General features: G+C 35.0%; 2 protein-coding genes and 1 long non-coding RNA gene across 3 annotated transcripts in view; 2 read left to right on the top strand and 1 right to left on the bottom strand.

The window, feature by feature from the left end:
* LOC127968422 (NADH-cytochrome b5 reductase 3) overlaps positions 1-21716 on the top strand; it is a 99485-nt gene that overhangs the window by 32477 nt on the left and 45292 nt on the right. The window lies entirely within an intron of this gene.
* On the bottom strand, positions 8228-20646 carry LOC127968425 (uncharacterized). The gene is made up of 3 exons (XR_008155970.1): positions 20234-20646; positions 15074-15194; positions 8228-12214 (listed from the first exon to the last, which is right to left on the bottom strand). It is a non-coding gene; the product is annotated as an uncharacterized LOC127968425 (long non-coding RNA).
* Positions 17633-20210, top strand: LOC127968420 (probable G-protein coupled receptor 25). Its single transcript, XM_052569633.1, has one exon. It carries the CDS (start codon positions 18342-18344, stop codon positions 19476-19478), a length of 1137 nt encoding a protein of 378 aa, XP_052425593.1. The 5' UTR covers positions 17633-18341; the 3' UTR covers positions 19479-20210.

Raw genomic sequence — 21716 nt, 5'->3', positions numbered from 1 at the left:
AACAGCAAAGTCAGAGAGTGTGTATATTGCTTTTAAAATCCTTCTATTCTGAGACAGCTGGGAACTGATGATGATTTAAAATGAGTTATTTAAAACAATTCCTTATCAAACAGATGAAATTAGAAATAAAGGCCTGCCTCTAAAAAAAGCCTGCTTCAAATAAAAGTGCTGTTCTTCTGCAGTTCAGGTAAATTGAGGAATTTGAGGAATTACATTAATTAAATATGTCTTTATCACTGGAGCTGTGATGTTCCTACTTTGATGTTTTGTTCTTATTGTTGTGTGGTAGAACACCTACATTGAGCTTTTTTGGCTTAATTGATGTGCACTCTTGTTTTTTTTTTTATTTGTTTTTTTTTATAAAACTTAAGGCATCCGCTCACTAGCTAGTTTTAATCATTATTTAAAGATGAGGGCAGTGCGTTGAAGATTGTATTAAGTCTGAATAACTGGTTTTGTATATATGATGTATGTTTTTCATTCATTCATTATATGTTCCCTTAACAAATGTAGCCATTATGTAAATTATATATGGAATTTATTTTTCCAGTTTGAAAGAGACGTGAGTAGAGGCACTGAATATTTAAAAGATGGGTTAATTTGTGTGGAAACATTTTGAAACAAGCATAGATAGTGGTTAGTTTGTGGCTCTCTTGGTCTGTAATGCAATATGCTCTATGCAAATTGATGACTGAAATTTAAATTATGCAAAAGGTCACTGCCTTTCAAGAACTGAAACATAAACTATTTTGATTTCGGAAATTTTGCATGGTCATTTTTATGCAACATTAATTTTTCCTAAACCTATAAAACTTGGCATGTTATGTTAAATAATAGATAGAAGAATCTAAATCTAAATAAAGTTTGAACCTTTAGACTTATATGTATAAATATTTGGTAGGTCAGGCTTTTATGGCTCATATAGTATGCGATAGTGACAATGTGGAACTCATAAGGGACGAAAAAACAACCAAGCTGAGAAATATGCAGCTGCTGATGTTTATATGGTAACAATTCTGAAATTCTTACAGATTATAATGTAAATGAGTTCTTCAGTGAGTTCTTTAAAACAATATAGCAGACTACTTACGAAGTAAATATACATAAATATCAGTTGTCACTCTACATCTCCCAATATGTCTTATAAATTATAAAAAAATAAATTATAAATTATAATTTTTATATATAGAATTACTATTTTTTGTGTTGCATAAACATAATTATCACAAGTACAGCACTGTTTAGTATTGTATTGTACAGAGCTATTCTGTATACAGAGCTTATACAAATTTGAAGTATTTTTTCATGATTAAAAATGGATTTGGATAGAGGGGATTTTCTGCTGACTTGCAGACTGATCAGCACAGGAAACAATGGTGTAGCAAGCACCTATTGTTGATTTGTGTGAAGTAAATAAAGTTACTTGGATCGTGCTTCACAAGTTTTTTTATTTATGGTATAAATAATTGGAAATAATGATCAGATATACGCCTAATAGCGCACATTTATCTAGGTTGAATTTTTTTAATTAATGTGGTTAAAAGCATTAAGTGAGTTTTTTTTTTTTTAATCTATAGATTTTATTTTAGGCAAGTTGTGTTGATTTTGAGAAGAGGGCTCAATTGATCAAAAATATGTTCATCGTACTTCCTTCCTGCTTGGTTCTTCCTTTAAAAAAAATCTGATAAGGTTTTGGACAAGGGCTGGGCCCATGCAGGGCTCTATTCATTCCCCCGTTTCAACAAAAAGTTCCCCTGGGCTCGGCGGGCCCCCAACCTGCCCTGGCCCATATGCACCTGCACACCCTGCATGCAGAGAGGATATGCCACTGACAGGAAATCTTCGACCCTTCAGGTTACTGCCAACATCTCTAACCACTATGTAACCGCCTCTAAATCAAGCAGATGATGAACACTACAAGGTGAAACTGAAACCACATCAATAGCTAGTCTTTTCGAAAACAGTCTGCAAAAAAAAAGTACAACGAGTGTACAAATGCAAACAGATCCCTTGAGTAAAATGTTTTTAAAGGAATATGAAACCGAAAAATCGGATTGATAATATGTCATTACATATGCAATGATTTGTTAGTAAACAAATGACACTGGATTTCACCTTGAAAATATGTGTTTCTGTTTCAGCTCAGAAGATTTCTCAAATAAGCTCTGCACCTTTCACACTCTTCTTCAATTTGTTGCACAGCTGAATAATAGAAATAAATATCACCAATCTAGTAGTACATGATTTTTCTCACTTCTTTTGCAACTGTGTGCATTTTGTTTTTCCTCTCAGTATGTTAAAATGAACTGACTGTATGTATATGAGAAATGATTTATTGCCATGACAAAAGATCTCATGACAAACATTTGTGTTAAGATTCTCACATCAATTGTTGAAGGAAACCAGCTTTTTAGAAAGTACCTACACTCATGACCCAGTTACCAAGGAAGAAAGTCACTCAAAACTTGGAGTCTATATTAAATAGTAAACATATTTCAAAGTTTTACTGTTTTGCTATGGCACAATAAAGATTTACTGTTAAAAAAATTTCAGCTGAAATTACCTGTTGTTCTCTTTTTATATTGGCCCATTTTAACTGAACAGCTGGACCATTTTACCTGAATGTTTCGCGATAGCTCAAGAAGGTACCTGCTGATACTCTAACTCTTTTTTTGACATTAAAAAAAATATAATAAATATAAAAGAATAATCTTAATATGAGTTTACCTTATGCTCCGAACACAGACTCTCCGTAAAACCATAAAACGAGCATCTTCCACTGAAGACTTGTGTTGCATTTCAAGGTAAAAAAAATAAAAAGAATAATTGAATTATTATTCTACGACTGGAAAATACTGTATATTTATAAACTGTTCGGCATGATGACGTTTAATGTCACCGACAGCACCTGTACCATTTAGCAACTTGTCATCAATCATCTTTTTTTTTCAAGAAATGTAACAGTTTGAAAAAAAATCCCATGAGTGGGGTGTAACTGATTTTATATCGTAGAATCAGAATGGGATTTATTGTTTACACATACAAGGAATGTGTTAATGGCAAAAGTTTTCGCAGTGCAAAAGAATGACAGAGACAGAACAAAAAAATAAATTAAGAAAAAATTCAGGAAAGTATAGGTAAGGACTAACAATATACAAACTAACAATTGTATGTGCAGGTATATTACAATAGGCAGTTTTGTATGTACTGGCATATTATGTGCAAATTTGAAGTGTAGACTAGGTATGTGTGTTAGATAAATAAGTGAATGTGTATATAAAGAGCGTTGTGTGTTCCACAGTTATTGTCAAGTGTTCATTAGATGGATTGTCTGGGGGAAGAAAGTGTTCCTGTGTCTGGTCGTTCTGTTGCTCAGAGCTCTGTAGCTTCAACCAGATGACAACAGTTCAAAGAGGAAGTGTGCTGGATGTGAGGGGTCAAGAGTGATTTTGCTAGCCCTTTTGCTCACTCTGGATGAGTTCAGTTCTTGAATAGAAGGGAGGGTTATACCAATGACTCTTTGGTCTTCAGAGGTCAGATTTGGTGGCTCTTGTGGTAGGTTGAATTTCCTCAGCTGGTGAAGGAAGTACAACCTCTGCTGGGCCTTTTTCAAAATGGAGTCAATAGCCGTGTTTCCCCTGGCGAGCTTAAACCGGGCGTGCTAGTGCGTGCCAGGGCCAGTCGCGTTTCTACTGTCACTTCCGGGGCTTGATCGTGCCTCGCTGGGGCTTCCTCGGGGCCAACGGCCAGGTTTTTTCGGCCCGACAAAATCTTTGGGACAAAGCGGGCCAGCTGGGGCTAGAGGAGGGGTTATGAACAAAGGCGGAGTTTCTCAGCATCTGGAGAGCATCAGCGCGGATCATTTCAAAAAGATAACAGCGATATAACATTAGCATTAAAGACTTTTTAAAATCAGTTGAGTTCAAAAATCACTCTTATTCAGCAGCAAGTGTTTGAAATAACTTGATCCAATGTGGATTATAATCACTAAACAAGGCAGAAATATTAATAAGCGATGTAAAAGACTAAGCACGCTAAATATTAACGTTACCATGGTAAACATGGTAAATGCAACCACTTGGAGAAATCAGACATCAGCTTCTTATTCTCTATCACAATTGTGTTTTTATTAAGTAACATTTTATCTGTCGTCCCATTTCAAGAGTTTAGCTCCACGTTGCATATCATCAAAATATAATAATGATTTTTGTTCGGGAGCTTTTATAAAAATAGAGAGTCAGCGCTGCGAATAATAACAGAAAGATAACAGCTTTAACACCATCATTAAACACTTTTTTTTTAAATAAGTCAAGCTCAAAACTCAAAACTTTCAGTCAGCAGCGAGTGTTTGAAATAACTTGATCCAATGTGGATTATAATCACCAAGGCAGAAATATTTATAAGCGATGAAAAAGACTATGCACGCTGGGCATTAACATTAAACATGGTAAATATGACCGCTTGAAGAAATCAGACGTCAGTTTCTTATTCTCTATCACTATCTATCTTATAGCCTATCATAAAAATATAATAAGCGTAAAAAAAAAGAAATAAGTGTATTTATGTGTGATTAATTTTGAGTCCTGTTAAACTAATTCATTATGATCAATGTATCACTTATTCTATAGTAAAACATCGATGCTTTTGAATTTGAATATATAACAAAGCATGCAAACAAACGGCCGCTTTTATCATGTTCCTGTGTGATCGCGCATGTTCCAGTGACTTATTTCTTAGTTTTCTGATAACTTCTCTTTGTTGGTGAAATAATGAGGTTGCATGACGTTGTTCTGAGAGGTGTGTAAAGGGCGTGTTTTAGTGACGATCAACGGAGCTTCAGGCTCCACTGTGGAAACTCTGCGCTATCCTGGCCACAGTGCTACTGGCCCGAGGCTATGAGCCCCGCCTTAAGCCCTGGCTCGCACTGGCCCGACAGTGGAAATGCGGCCAATGTGAATGTCCCACTTCAGGTCCTGAGAGATTGTTGTGCCCAGGAACCTAAAAGACTCCACTGCAGTCACAGTGCTGTCCGTGATGGTGAGTGGGGGGAGAGCAGTGGGGTTTCTCCTGAAGTCCATGATCATCTCCACTGTTTCGAGAATGTTGAACCTCTTTGACCTCCTGTCTGCAAGCAGACTGTCCTGAATGAGGCAGATGAGTGTGGTTTAGTCAGCAAATTACAGGAGCTTGACAGAGGGGTCATTAGATGTATTCATTGGTGTGCAGGGAGAAGTGCAGTGGGAAGAGAACACAACCCTGAGGAGCTCCAGTGCTGATCATACAGAGGCTAGATGTGAGTTTTCCCAGCCTCACTAGCTGCTGGTGGGCCAGCACCAGTTTTTCAAATAACTTTAAAACTTTAGAGCCACAGACCTGTAGTCATTTAGTCCTGTAATTTGACATTTTTGGGGGATGGGGATGATGGTGGAGCGTTTGAAGCATGAAGGGACTTCGCACAGCTTCAGTGATCTTTAGAAGATCTGTGTGAAGATGGCGGCCAGCTGGTCAGCACAGGATTTCAGACTGACTGATGTAACACAATCTGGGCCTGGTGCTTTTTTTCTTTTCTGTTTCCGGAAGACCTGGTGCATCTCCTCCTCGCTGATCTATTTTGCAGGTGTGGGGGAGAGGGGGGTTGCAGGAGGTATGAATGGTGTGAGAGGTTGTGTGGAGAGGTGTTCAGGGTGGGTTGCAAGAGGGGTAAATGGTGTGAACGGTTGTGTGGAAAGGTGTTCAGGGCAGGTGATGTGTGTTCTTTCAAACCAGCAGTAAAACTCGTTCAGATCATCTGCCAGTTGCTGATTCTCCACAGTGCTGGTGGATGGTGTCTTGTTATTGGTGATCTCCTTCAGACTTTACCACACTGATACTGAGTCGCTGGAAGTGAACTGAGTCCTTATTTTTTCAGAATAATTCCTCTTTGCCACTCAGATCTCCTTTTCCAGTGTGTATTTAGCCTGTTTATACAAGACATTGCCCCCTTCCTCTAAGCATCTTCTTTGGCCTGACGGAGATTTGCAGTGAACCATGGTTTGTCGTTGTTGTACTTTAGATGAGTCCTGGTGGGAATTCACATATCTTCACAGAAACTGGTATAAGATGTTAAAGTCTCTGTGAGTTCATTCAGATCGGTGGCAGCAGCTTACAAAAAAAACACTCCACTCAGTGAAGTCAAAAAAAGATTGTAAATCCTGCTCTGCTTCATTATTCCATCTTTTTACAGCCATTTATATAGGTTTAGCTGATTTTAGTTTCTGCCTGTAGGTCAGTATAAGAGAAACCAACCAGTGATCAGAGCGTCCCAAAGCTGTTTGTGGAACAGAGTGAAATAGGAGAGTTATACTAACTTACTTCGGGGTTTTGCCTACAAAGTGACATCATAGTTCCACCACTCTATTGACATAATGGAAAGAAAAACTCAGTAATTTACATTTCAGAACTGGAAGTTTGAAAAAATGTGCCTCTTTGTGATAAATTTAAAAGTTTTAAGGAAATAGAGAAAGAGAGAGATCCTGTTATTGCAGGTTTCTAAGCATGTAACATACTAGGTTTTCTCCACTTTGCCCTAAAGGCACTGTTTTCAGTGCAAGGAGAATGAAATTTATGCATATCTTTCACATTGATCAGACAAAGTGGAACATGTTGAAACAACCATAGATAATGGTTAGTTTGTGGCTCTCTTGGTCTGTAATGCAATATGCAATGCAAAATTATTACTGAAATTTTAAGCAAGCGAAAGGTCACTGTCTCAGAAATCAAGAACTGAAAGATATAAACTATTTTTATTTCAGTCATTTTGTGTGGTTGCATTTTTATCAATGTTCTTAAACCTGTGAAACCTGTCATGTTATTTTAAATAATAGTCAGAAAAATAAATAAAGTTTGAACCTTTATTCTTATATGTATAATTATTTGGTAGATCATGCTTATATGGTTCATATAGTATGCCATGTTGACAATGTGGAACTCATGAGGCTGAAAAAACCAGGTTGAGAAACATGCAGCTACTGATGTTTATATGGTCACAAAGTAAAATGCAATTCTGAAATTCTGAAAGATTATAATGTAAATCAATGAGTTCTTTAAAACAATCTAGACTTATATATAAATATCAGTTGTCACTCTATATCCCCCAATATGTCTTAGTAAAAACATTAGTTTTAATGGTGCACAAAACCATAATACAAAAATGCTTGAGATACAGAAATAAACATTCCTTAAAAGTCTGATCTTCCATATATACTGTAATGGATTTTAACATGGTTTTTCTTTAAAAAAAAAAATGTATAAAAACCATAATCAAGTATCAAGTAATTGTGTATGGATATTTTAATAAGCATAAGTTGCTGCAGTCCAGTAAGTGTTCATCTTGAAATATTACTAACAATATAAAAGTTATCCTCACATTTATAAAAATTAGTAAAGATTCCACTTAAAAAAGATGTTTACTACAATCTGGATAGGACATTAAATAAATAAAAAATTAAGATAGATTATCATTCATATGACAGAAGACAGGTATTAGTTTGTATACAAGAGGTTTACAAAGTTTTGAAAATGTACAGGCTTCATGGGGTTAAAATAAAATCATTCAACAACTTAAAATCCTGTTGTTGCTTTGTCAACAAACAGTATACCACTAGGAGGTGCACAACATTAGCATGAAGCATCAGGTAGTGAAGTGCATTTTGGAGTTCCTCTTCCTGTTTTTGGGGCTGAAAACAAAATAGACATAACCTACACATTTCTTTCCTAAGTAAAGTATATACAATGTACTATTAAAAAAATTGTTAAACTCTGCAGTATTATTAGACCAAAGAAACTATTTCTGTCCATACACATTTTAATAGATTATCGCAATCAACAAGTGAAATACATAACATCACAAACAGTACACAGTCCCAATATCTATTGAGAGTGTGTTGTGGGATCAGACTCTTTAATTGTATTTCAAGTATATTTATATTTCCGATAGTATGTTGAAAATGTACTTACACAAATTACTTTTTGTAAATATATAAAAAGTATACTGGCATTACGCTTTCACGGTAACACTTTTAACACACTTTAAAATAATTAAACTATATTAAACTTTATAGAAATATATTATCCTAAAATATACTTTAAGTTAAAGTTATGTGTACTTTCTAAATTGTACTTATTTGGGAAAAAAAACATAATTGTTTATATATTTTAAATTGTATGCTCAAAATTGTCATTGTAACATAGAATAAAAGCACATTTTAAAATAACACATTTTAAAATAAAAACTGTAATATTAAGTTTGAGTGTTTTAAGTTAGATTTTAGTCTGTTTATGGAGTGAAATTATTCACGCTAGTACTTCAGGACATTCTTTTAGAAAGTGTTCAATAGTATAACTATGAAAAATGAAGTTCACTCACACTGTGTTAACATTGTCACAAGTGTTTAAAAAAAGAATATTTTATTGGTATTATTTAATGGAGAAAAAACAGGGCTACTGCAAACAAGACCACTTGGAGAGTGTACAGATCAAAAAGTCACTGGCAGTATTCATGCGTAAAGGACTGATATAGAGGTCGGTTTGGCGTTGATGTCTGTAAAGTACTAGCTCCCCAAGAATTTTAATCTCTTTCAACATTGTAGGTAATTGGAATGAGCCAAAATTTTAATTAGGCACATTATTAGCACAGTAAAAATATATTAAAAGTATACAGCTTATATATTTATAAAACACTAACAATTAATTTTAAATAAGACAAAGTATACTATAATGGTACTTATTAAGCATATATTATATGCTTAAAGTATACAAAATATACTTTAAGTTGTTCCACTTTAGCACATAAAAGTACACTAAATACACTTCAAGTTGAGTTTTTCTACAATTTAATTACAATTAAAATATATTTAGTACACAATTAGTTGTTCCAAAATAGCAAGCTTCAAGTTAACTAATCATGAACACACTTGAAGTATAATGATGATTAGTGTGGCCACAAGTACACAAAAGTATGCTAAATTTTAGTACACTTAGCACATTTATTTTTCAGCTGGGTGCCTACAGAATAATCAAAACTGTTACTTGTTTCTGAAATTCCAAAAGTCTCAGCCACTGACAAAATTCTAGTTTCCATTCTTTGCACGACTTGCAAATATAGTGCATGCACTAAGTCCAGTGTAATCAGCATAGGAGGCCGAGAGTGAAAGAATCGAAAACAACACAGACATTACTACTACCTCCGTCTTGTTTCAATGGCCTTGGGCCTCTTGTCACCTTTTCCACTATGGTATGGGACAGATGTTTTCTTCATGATAGCAATCTCTGAACCATTTTGTGGTAAGCCTGTCTGTCTGCCGGGGTGTTTTTTTTCTGTTTCAGTACTGACTAGAGAGCTTTTAGTTTTTGTTGCATATCTTGGTTTCACAACATGAGCAACATCAATAATTATTAAGCTTGTTAATATCAGATGCATGTCTTCATTCTGAATTATATGTATTTATTTCATCTTTAAATCTGAGGTGATGTGTTTTTCACAGTGCACTTACTTTAACCCTTTCATAAAGAGTGGGGGGGGAGTTTAGCTGCATCATCATACAGAATGTGACACAGAGAGGTAAACAAATGTATTTATAAATAACAAATGTATATTTTGCATGTTCAGAAGAAGTGAGCTGCCCTGTTTTATGAAAAATACAAACAGGTTGTGTACTTTAAGTAAACAGCTCAGTGCAGTTTTTTTTTTTTTTTTTTTTTTTGTCTAATAGACATGAAGTTCTTTGAAAAACATCTATGACCTAAGAAACATGTCTACTCTTCATTCTCTGTTAACTGTGGTTTCACTAATAATAAAAATATATTACACAAAGCATTTGTCCATGCCCATGATGATTAGATTAAAAACTTGAAGGGTTTCACAAACAGGTCTTCTCTTAAACCAGGACTAGGCCTTAGTTAAATTAAAATATTTAAGAAATTTTTACAAAAAAATTAGAAGACAATGTTACAGGTGTGCATCTTGACACAGAACAATGACACTGACATATGATGTGTCAGAGCAAGATATTTTCAGTTGAGACAGCTCAAACATGTATTTTAGTCTGGGACTTGCTTAAGCCTTTTCTGTGAAACCGAGGGGAAAATATTAATTTAAGGTACATTTAGAACAGATAAAAATGTGTGATTAAATTGTGATTATTCACGAGTTAACTCATGATTATCATGCAATAAATCGCGATTATATATTTTAATTGACTGACAGCCCTTAAATGTAGGCTTATGCTGGTAACTCATCAGTGGACTTTCTTCGTCAATATAGGCTACAATTTTTCACACTTTTCTCATACTTACCTCTGAAGGGAACTGATTGTCTTCAAAAAATATAACATTTTCATTTTACCTGATTAAGTGTAATTTATGAGATGAGCTGCTTTGTTAACAGCCTTTACAGGGTAAACCACTATATTTCTGACGTGCCAAAAGCACCTCCTATTGGCAGAGAATGAATGTGCATTTTCAATAATCCAGTCTGCAGTTTTTGTTCAGACCAATGTGAAAATTCACCCACATGAATCCATTTTAAATTATATAATAATTTATACTTGTGATTCATCCCTTTTCTTAAAAAAAAAAAAAAGGGTTTAAAGGTTCAGTTTTATCAGGTTTATCATTTTATAATTTATTTAGTTTTTTGTCAAAACTTGCATCTCAATGGTAAATTAATTACTATATTGTGGTCTACCACATTAAATAATAGAAATTAATAATGCTAAATGAATTAATGTAAATGTAAATTAAACAATCCCATTCTAACATTTACCTAAAAAATTTAGAAACATTGGACACAACAATGTGGACAAATCACGACAAAAATGAACCTGAAGGTTGATCTAGGTAAATGTGTGCTAATTTATAGGGCCCCATTACTATATTTGCCTGGGGCCCCCAATTCACTATATCTGCCCGGTTTGCTAGCCTGACTACGTCAGACTTCCTACTTCCGCTCAATTTCATTTCGCTGCTGTACTCAGTCTGATACAGCGTCAGAGCTTTCTGTTTGCCACCGGTCTGGAAACAGCCGGGCCAATCAACGAACAAAGGGTGGGCTGAGAGCCGTGACGTAGATGCTTAGCGCCGAGTTTTACATTGTAGGTTAGAGAAATCGAAAACTGAAACGACCGCGGAAATGGGAAACGAGACACGGGATGCAATTCACTCTGTCATGGAGAACATTCAACTCTTTTTCAAACTGCAAAAGTCGTTTACAGCCATGTTCACTCCGGTATTTCGCTCGCATCATCATGTGTTAACAACAGGTTTACAGTGGAAGTTCAATCATAGATTTGAGTTCGATGCATGATGTCTGTGCTTCGATGCGAGTGTACAGGCGCATAACATAAGTCATAACTAAACGTATCTGATTGGCTACGGGTAACCAATGATTTTAAACTTCAGACAAGCGCCCCCTAGCGAGAGAGAAAACACTTCTCTGTTATGCCATTCCAGACTCTGTCTACGAAGCAAAGTGAAGTAGCAGAGTCTGGTATTACCAGGCTACCCGTTTGCATCATTGTTTAATTAATCCAGCCTATCATTATTTCTACTCTAAATTAATGTTTTTTAAGAAGCTTTTTATTCCAAGTGTAATAAATATGATCAGTACACAATAAAAGAAAACATCAAAGTGAATATTATAACTAAAAAAAAAATGCATTTTATTTTATAGACAGGTATTCTTCGTATAATGCCATATATGACAAAACCGAACCCAAACTTCAGTGTTTTTTCTTATTTATCTATTGTAAACATTTGGACAGTTGTGATCAATGTCCATTAACATTTACATTTAATCATTTAGCAGATGCTTTTATCCAAAGCGACTTACAAATGAGAACAATAGAAGCAGTCAGATCAACAAGAGAACAACAACAGTATACAAGTGCCATGACAAGTCTCAGTTAGTCTAGTACAGAAAGCATAGCCAGTCTTTTTTTTTTTTTTTTAAATGAAAAAACAAGAAAAGGAAAAAGTGCTAGTATCAGTTTGTTAAGCGCATGCGAAAAAGATGAGTCTTTAGATGTTTCTTGAAAATGAGTAAAGACTCAGCTGTACGAATTGAAATTGGGAGGTCATTCCACCAGCTTGCCACAGTCCAAGAAAAGGTCTGTGAGAGTGATTTTGAACTTCTTTGGGATGGTACACAAGGCGTCGTTCACTTGTAGAGCACAAACTTCTGGAGGGCACATAAGATTTAACAAGTGAGTTTAGGTATGTTGGTGCCGTGCCATGCCATTAAACAGTTGTAAAGATATATCAGTTGAATACAAAACAGTATATTTATAAACATGTATGTAATGTACCACAATGTTTGTTGGAACATTCTACTCAGATGGTATCTGCGCAAATGCATATGAACTTCACAATCTTTGTGCAGATTCATTTAATTTTGTGAACCTCAGGGCCTGGAAAAAAAAATTCAATTATCGCAACTTATATGCATGGTGTGCTGGTCAATACATGATCTTATTGGCTCATGGTTACCACTTGTGGCAGTCGTTTTCTAAAACCAGAAACACTGTTACCTTGCATTCACAGAAGTTACGTGGCATCCTTCTAGAACTGTCAGAATTTCCAGTACTGAAGACTTTGAGTGGCACTGGTATCATTAGCTAAAATTAAAAATCAAACTAGACAATACATTTTCAAAATGTATGTATATATATATATATATATATATATATATATATATATATATAACATTTCATTCTAAATGTTATTTCATTCAAAACTATAATAGTATATAAATCTTACTAAGATTAAAAATTAATTAAAAATTGCATAACAGTTTTAAATTCACGATGTACTACCACAAATGTTATGTCCACTTCCCACCACCAGAGGTCAATATTACTAAGTTGCAACTTAATATCGTGACCCACGATGCAAGTTTCCTGTTGTTTGTTTGCCTGCATTTGTAGTTATTAGTGTATAAATAATCACTTCTGAACACAAAAGATGGATTTAATATTTACAGTGAACCTGTCTGAACTAGCAGCAGATTATGGGAAAACAACTCATCATTGCAGAAAAACAAAGATCAGTGTGAGAAAGATAATCAGAAAGATGATCAGATGGGTATTTTCGGCACGTAGCTTTTTTCGCTGACAATAGATAACTCTCTCTCTGCTCATAACATAAAAATTCTACAGATAAATGACCACCTGAGGAAATGTAACCTTGCAGTGACTTGCTTGCTACACTGTTACATAAACTGTATAAATCTTCCCTTTCCCAGTACGAAGCCCATGTTATAGAGACCCAAAGGAAAGGATGAAAGTGGTACATGTTAAGGCAATATGCTGTAGAGGAAAAAATTATATTCTTTAAAAATATAGAACCCTAAAACTCTGCAGGTCCTGGCTTAAAAAAATAAAAATAAATAAACACTAAATTTTATTAAGTATGCTCTACAGTGAATTAGATGTAAAATATATTTTTACAAATATGTTATTAATTGTGTCTCTACTTAATGCAGAAAGGTTTGTATAGACTTCATTAAAATGATGTGTCCGCTCATCAAAAATAGGTCATGAAGTTTCCAGTGATGGAAGTAAAAATGTCAAATTTCAGAAAACGATTAGTATCTAAATGCAAAGTTAACCTTCAAGGCTCCAGTGAGTGCCTCAATCTTGAAATAATTAAAAATATCTATATGTAAAGGCCAAATATTCCATCTATAATACAGAATTGTAATTTATTGTTGTTTTAAAATTCCTAAATATAAAGTGATTTGACAGTCAGGATAGTCGTGATGTGTTGCCGTTTGCAAAAAATTATAATTAGAGGATAACAATCTATATTTGAGACCTATTAAAGACGGATTTTAAAATACATAATTAATCATTAGTGTATTGATAATTAGTACTATCTTTAAAAAACAGTAAATTAATATTGATTAAAAATTATTCATGTACATTTTCTCTCTCTCTCTCTATATATATGTATGTGTGTGTGTATATATATATATATATATATATATATATATATATATATATATATATATATATATATATATATATATATATATATACATACAGATACCAAAATACTTGTTGACCAAAATATTGTTGTTACATTTTTTTAGTTGCATAAACATAATTTTCACAAGTACAGCACTGTTTTGTCTGCATACTGAATTTTTTTACAGAATTTGAGGTAAGCAGTTGGTGTTTATGTTTTGTCATGATTAAAAATGTAATATTTAATTTAAAATGTAATTTTAATTAGGCTATATTAATGTAGTCCTTATTGTGTCTTGCAAGATTTGGGGATTCTCTGCTGACATGCACACTGATCAGCACAGGAAATCTATGACCATTCAGGTTACTGCCAACATCTCTAACCACTATGTAACCGCCTCTAAACCCAGCGGAGGAAAAACACTACGTATAAGGTGAAACTGAAACCACATCAATAGCTAGTCCTTGCAAAAACAATCTGCAAAAAAGTACAACGGGTGTACACATGCAAACAGATGCCTTGAGTAAAATATATCCTACAAATATTTTAAAGGAATCTGAAACTGAAAAATCAAATTGATAATATGTCATTACATGTGCAATGATTTGCTAGTACACAAATGAGACACTGGAGTTCACCTTGAAATTATGTGTTCATGTGTGTGGTTATTCACCTGCTTTAAGGTGAAAGCAATCCATTTTGAATAACACTTAGGCAAAGAAAAAAAAAATTATCAGCGTGTTCATGTTGGCCACATGGATTCACCGCGTTGACCAAACAGATTTTCATGTGAGCAGTGTTCATACCACGCAACACAGTTTCCCACAAAATGTCCTATTACCAGGGCCGTCGATAGTGGGGTGAGAGGTGGTCATAGGGGCCCACAGCTGAGGCGGGGCCCCCAACGATCTCAACCGCCTGGCTGAGGCCAGCCTAAAAATATGCTCAGGACAGTTGACAGGCCCCTGCGTGCGTCGTCAAGAAAGCTTATCTTTTTCACATGTTTTTAAGCCTAAAAGCTTGTCGATTTAAACATTAAAACATCCAAAAACAAGACTTGGAAAATCTTAACTGAGTAGCTGGTTACTCGCACGCTGTGTTCGGTGCGCACGAGAGAGAGAGCCGCGTCTCACAGACAGTGACACTAAACCGAGCTCTCTTCTGCGAAGTTCTCCTTGAAGTCCCTCCTGCACCTGAACGAACAAATACAAATCGCAGTTTGAACAAACAAAAAGATGTGAAAGTACGGTAAAATACGGTGTTCAGGGCCCGTATTCATAAAGAATCTTAATGCAAAAAGTAGCTCCTAGCGACAAAATTCTAAGAAAATTCTTAGAAATGTGGGCGATTACTCTTAAAATTAAAGAAAAAATGGTAGCACTTTATTTTACAGTCCTGTTCCCCATGTACATACTATGTACTTATTATAGTAATTACAATAACTATGTAATAACTAGGTACTAACCCTGAACCTACCCCTAAACTTAACCCTACCCCATGTAGTTACCTTGTATTACCAGAACTTTCTTAGATAAATACACTGTAAGTACACTATAAGTACATGTAAGTACACGTACTGTAAAATAAAGTGCAACCGAAAAAATCCTAGTAAAGAAAAAAGTAATTCAGAAAGCATCTTAACCCTTAAAAGAGGTCTTCAGGAGCACAGATGAGGACTTTTAAGAGGCTATAAGAGTTTCTTTAGCAGAGGAGAAAATGGCAGAAAGACGAAGAGGCAGAAGAAACGTGTTGCAGACAATGGATGACAGTGAGTTAATAAGACGCTATAGATTAGATCGTGCAGGGATCATGTTTGTGACTGATCTTATTACATCTCCAACACAACGCAGAAATGCCATAGTGCCAGAAATTAAAGTAATCACTACATCACGATATTTGGCAACTGGGAAATGCAACAATGCAATAGTGATGAGTTGTGTCTGTAACAACCTTCTGTAAGCAGAGTGGTCACACAAACAATTACAGCACTTTCAGAACATTTTTGTGTCGCAGTTCATTTCGTTTCCACTGGACATTCCCAGCTTGCAGGCTCAAAAAACTGCATTTATGAATATAGCAGGCTTATAGGTGCACACAAGCAGGGGGAATGAACCGATAATAGTTTGTCCTACGCTCCCATGACTGCTTTTGTCCCTTGCTGTGACACCCGGCCCAAATTTTCCTTTAAGAATGGCCTTGTGTTCATCCACTAACTGGGCTGACAGTAAACACTGTCCCTCTGTCCAGTTTGGCTTTCTCGCCCTTTCTTGGTTTTGATTCCATGTTTGATACATTAAAACCAACATTCAAACCGCCACTTAAATAGTACAGCAGTCACTGTAATTGGAAAGAGTTTTATCATTCTAAGCCAATCAAATACCTTGTAGGAAATTAAAAGCATGGTAAATAAAAAAAGGATTTATATACACACATATAATGTGTGCGTGTGTGTGTGTGTGTGTGTGAGAGAGAGAGAGAGAGAGAGAAAGAGAACGGTCAGATAGGAAAAATTACGCATGTAAATTCAAAGTGAGAATTAGAATAGACCCTATACTCAAAATCACTCTTTTTTTCCGTCTTGCGTCTCAAACACTTGAACACCGAATTTGCTTCTTTTTGTTTTTGTGTCGACAAATACATACAAAATATGTCAAAATACCCGCCTTGGAAAGTATGATCGAAATATCTGCCAGTTATTTCTTAAGTGAAAGTAAAGAGTTGAGGAAAAAAATTATTTTTGATGTGTTCATCGTCTCTTAAAGTGACCGCGCCTAATTTAGCTACTAGCTGCTGTAATGTTAATATTTTTACTAGTAGGTACAGGACACTATGATACATTTATGTAAGTGAGTAGGCTATAGCAAAATTAAGCGAACTGTGACATATTATACCCAAAGAATCTTCATACAGTGAACTACTAGTGAAATTGATAAAAATGTTATATATATATATATATATATATATATATATATATATATATATATATATATATATAAAATTGGCACCAAAAATTATACCTTAAAAATGGCACCTGTTTTGCTAATGCAACCTTACACCACAGTCTGAACAAAATGAAGCATTGCTTGGTAATTGGTCAACAAAGTAATGATAGTTGTGTAAATATTGTCATAATAACAGTTGTCTGTAGTTTTGGTTGATTGTAATGCATTAAATACAGTCCTATCAAAGTTATGACATTATCAAGACAAATTTGTTTAGAGTTTAACTCTAAGTTCTTGTCATATTTTATAACCATTTTAGAAGCAATAGCAAATAAAACTGTAATAATGTGAGAAATGTTGAAGGTGTCTGAATAAATTTTGGTTTGATTGTATATTTAATTTTCCCTTGAAAACTATCCAGTGCTATTTTACATTTAATTATTTGGTTTCTGTACCTGGACACCTATTTGACCAAACTTGAAAAAAACGTAAACATTGTTTAAATAGCACAAATAAATAAAAATGAACGAACATACAAATTAAACAATTTCAAACAGGGCCCACTGGTACAGCCTTCACCATGGCCCAGCAAACCCCAACTACGGCCCTGCCAAATACCGTACCCCTACATGGCCATTTTATTTATCTCTTTTACATAATTGTTTATTTTTTATTTATTTTTTTAATTTGTTAATTTTTTTGTGATGGAAAGCTATAAAGTAGTCCTGTATCAAACATTCCTATACTATCTGGTTGTTATATTTGTCAGGGGAAAAAAGTTCATTAACTGTTGAAAAATGTGTGGTAGCCCTGTGAACACCAGGAAACCACAGCAACTCAGAAGACTTCTCAAATAAGCTCTGCACCTCACACACTCTTTTTCTTCAGGTTGTTGCACATCTAAATTACTAAAATAAATCTCACCAACCTAGTGGTACATCATTTTTCTCACTTCTTTTTGCAACTGGTGCATCCTCTGAGCGTCTTCCTAAGAGGAAGTGATTGTGCGTACATGAGAAAACTGCTTAAACATTCTTTAATGCCATGACAAAAGATCTCATGAAAAAAAAATTTGTTAAGATTCTCACATCAATTGTTGAAGAAAAACTGCTTTTTTAAAAAGTAACTACACTCAAGACCCAGTTAACAATAAGGCAAGTCCCTCAAATTATCTATATTGACATGGTGGAAATAACTCTCCGTAAACTCAGTAATTCTCATTTCAGAACCATAAGTTAAAAAAAATGCGCCTCTTTGTGATATATTTAAAAGTTTTAAGGAAACAGAGAGAGAGAGAGAGAGGGAGAGAGAGAGAGAGAGAGACTGTTATTGCAGCTTGTGGTTTCTAAGCATGTGACAGGCTACATTTTCTCTACTTTGCCCATCACTCGTGCACAGATGGCAAGCAGCACAGAGATGGCATACTCTGATGTTACAATGAGCTCCACAAGTGAGGCCTATACTCATGATTTTTCAATGAATTCCACAGATGACTACGACTACTACATCACTGTCGAGAACAATTCCGTACTGATGCCCATGTCCAATATCTACATTCCTGTGCTGTACCTCATCATGTTCATCATTGGCTTCTTGGGGAACCTGTTCGTCATTGTGGTCATCGGACAGCGGCGAAAAAAGAATGGACGTCTGGTGGACACCTTCGTGATAAACCTGGCATTAGCCGATCTTGTCTTTGTCTTCACATTGCCACTGTGGGCGATTGCGGCCAGATTTGAGGAGTGGCCCTTTGGCGAAACCTTATGCAAGATCAGCAGCTTTATCATTGCGGTCAACCGCTTTTCCAACATCTTCTTCCTCACGTGTATGAGTATAGACCGATACCTGGCTGTCGTGCGCCTCATGGACTCTCAGTTTCTTCGAAGCAGCAACTGTGTGCAGATCACCTGTTGTGCCGTGTGGATCATTTCTTTCTTCTTGGGAATCCCATCATTGGTCTACCGTCGGCTGACAGGCGATATGTGTTCAGAGGATTCGAAATCCTCTTTTGTCCAAGGCATGAATCTCCTGACCATATTGCTAACCTTCCTGCTTCCTGTACTGATTCTCTGCCTCTGTTATGGATCAATTTTGATTAACCTGCGGCGTCACTCTCATATGGCCACAAACTCACGTGCAGAAGCCAGACGCAGACATTCGCTCAAGATTGTGTTTGCCATAATTGCAGCTTTCCTGATCTCTTGGCTACCTTTCAATTTGTTCAAGACCATGCAGGTTATCATACTGATGAGCACGGGAGATCTTAGCGGGGAAACAATGTCGGTTGTAGGTAATGGTCTAGTGCTATCCTGCTGCCTGGCATTTCTCAACAGCTGTGTAAATCCAGCCATCTACTTCTTTTTGGATCAGCATTTCAGGCGCAGGGCTTCGAAATTGTGTCTGAGCTGTCTGGGTCAAGGAGAGGTGCACCAGAGCTACATCTCTTCGAATTCTCTCTCTAACGGGACATCTGAGACCTATTCTGGAAATACATCAACCCGCGGGCGGCTTTTCTCTCTTTCTCAGAAGGACTGAAAACTGTTTTTCAGTTTGCTGTTTTCAGAATCCTCTCTTTCTTCATCGTTGAAATTATCAAATAAAGTAGATGTTAGGATCTTTTGTTTTATGCATTTGCTAAAATTTGATATTAATTAATTACCCAGAGCATTTAATATGAATATTGCATTTATTTTACTTTTTTTTTTTAATGTTCTATACATTTGAATATTTAATTTCCTACATACAATAGATTATGTATGGGTGAACATCACTTAGTGTACAAGATTAATTTAGGTATTTTCACACAGTAGTAATTGCAATTGGTGACTGTATTGCAATTTAGTGACAATCGTAAATATTCACAATGTATTATGTTTAAACTCTTCCTATATGCAGCTTTAAAATAAATGGATTTGTTGTTAAGTTAAGTCTATGTATGCAAAGCAATTAAATAATACATACATTTTTGCATTTATTTTATATAACTTTTTCAGCAAAGTTCTACATTTCTGTATTTAATTTCCTGCATAAAAAAAAATATTAACAATTTATTTAGTTTCTACTATTCCTAGATACAGCTTTCAAATAAATGGTTTCTTTCTTCTATTTGCTTGTATATGTATGCAATGTAATAAAATTTCTTAGTTATTAAAGTCTTTTTCATTTTTATTAAGAATACTGTAGCATAAACAAAAAACTTCAATCGTTGTATATGCAATCTCTTAAATTCAAATCGTTTTTAGAAACATTTAACTAGCCTTTAACTCTCATTATACAGCAAAATCGCCTACCGTTCTTCGGACTGTTAGGGTCCCACTTCAAAATCATGGTACTGATCAGTCATCATAGCTACAATCACTGAACAACTGAGGGTGGCAAATGGCTTTAGAACAAAGGTTTCATTTTATTCTAGATAAATGTTCTCATGAGAAACTTGAGTGGGCTGCTGTGAGAATTGAGAGTTCAATCGTTCACACTTTGTGGCATGGCATCACAGTTCCTCTTCGAAATGAATCACACAGCAAGTTTTGAAGCAAAATGGTCCTTGTGTGCACCACTCAAAAGGCAAACTTAGGTCAACAGTTTTCATCTTCGAAAAAATTTGAGAATACTGTTTCTGAAACGGTGTGAAAAAAAGCTGGCAAAAAAAAAAACTGTTGGTGGAAGAAAAGCTACCAGCTACAAAAAGGTATTTCCGTTGCTGTGTGTTGTCTTCCACAGCAAAATAAATAATTACATAAATAAAGTATAATAGTATTTAAAAACAAATTCGAACGTTAAAAAGGAAATGTGAGTTAACAAGTCATTTAAAGAGGTAAGTGCCAGCCTCAGTGATTCATTTCAGCGACTGAGTGGGATGTTTCTGGAAGTTCAATGGTTCATTGTTTTCTTTTAGGTATGGCACCTAGTTTTGAAATAAATCATCAGAAGTTACTAAAAGGTTGCCATTATCGCTAAAACTGTACATTCCAACAGCATTAAAAAAAATTGAATACAAATCATATTGACATAAAATCAAATCCTGTACGGGTTAATTGATGTATTTTTCAGATCTGTCATTTTTTGCTTCCTTTTCAAAATTAAATAATCAACTGAATCAAAAACATTCTCATAAACATGTTGTCCAGCCTCAGTTCAGCTAAAAAATAATTAATTGACCTGGCTTCATTAACTTGACTTGCTTTATTTGCCGTCAACAGAAACAGCTGCCACCTTACCCCAGCACATTTTCTAAGAAAAAATAGGTTATGACCTATGCTTTACTTTTATGTTCATGTTTTACTGCCCTCACCAACCACAGTGTAAGTTGACATAAGAACCCCAGTGAGAATGTTATTTCACAAACATTCTCATGAGCGTCTTTCCCGTCTTGCAGTTAACACGGCGATAAGCTACTCTCGGTTTGATTGTGAATCTTCTCACATTTTTTTTTTATACAAATTTGAAAACACAACAAAGAGAATATCTTAGTAGGCCTAACTGAAAAGCTGATATACAATATGAGATAAGAACTTTTTTTAATGCTTGCAAATTAGGATGAACAAAAACACGCTCACTGTTTCCTGTAATTGAAAACTGCTAATTTTAAACACTTCCAAAAGGCTAATAATATATATTATTTTTGATATGCATTTAAAGCAACCAGTAGTGATTAAGTCTAAATTTAAAATAAATGATTACTTTATCTCAGTGGTTAGTTTTTCAACATTTTACAAGGCTCTGTGTATAATATGTGGAAAATTGCAAGAGTCATCTAGATAAGATAATAGGAAA

The sequence above is a fragment of the Carassius gibelio genome, chromosome B11 (assembly GCF_023724105.1).
Source record: "Carassius gibelio isolate Cgi1373 ecotype wild population from Czech Republic chromosome B11, carGib1.2-hapl.c, whole genome shotgun sequence".
Taxonomy (NCBI): Eukaryota; Metazoa; Chordata; class Actinopteri; order Cypriniformes; family Cyprinidae; genus Carassius; species Carassius gibelio.
The sequence above is the reverse complement of the archived record's forward strand: the minus strand, read 5'-3'. Positions and strand labels throughout refer to the sequence as shown.

What these genes read in the sequence shown, in the direction of transcription:
- LOC127968420 (XM_052569633.1), top strand. Translation starts at nt 18,342, where the DNA reads ATGGCAAGCAGCACAGAGATGGCATACTCTGATGTTACAATGAGCTCC.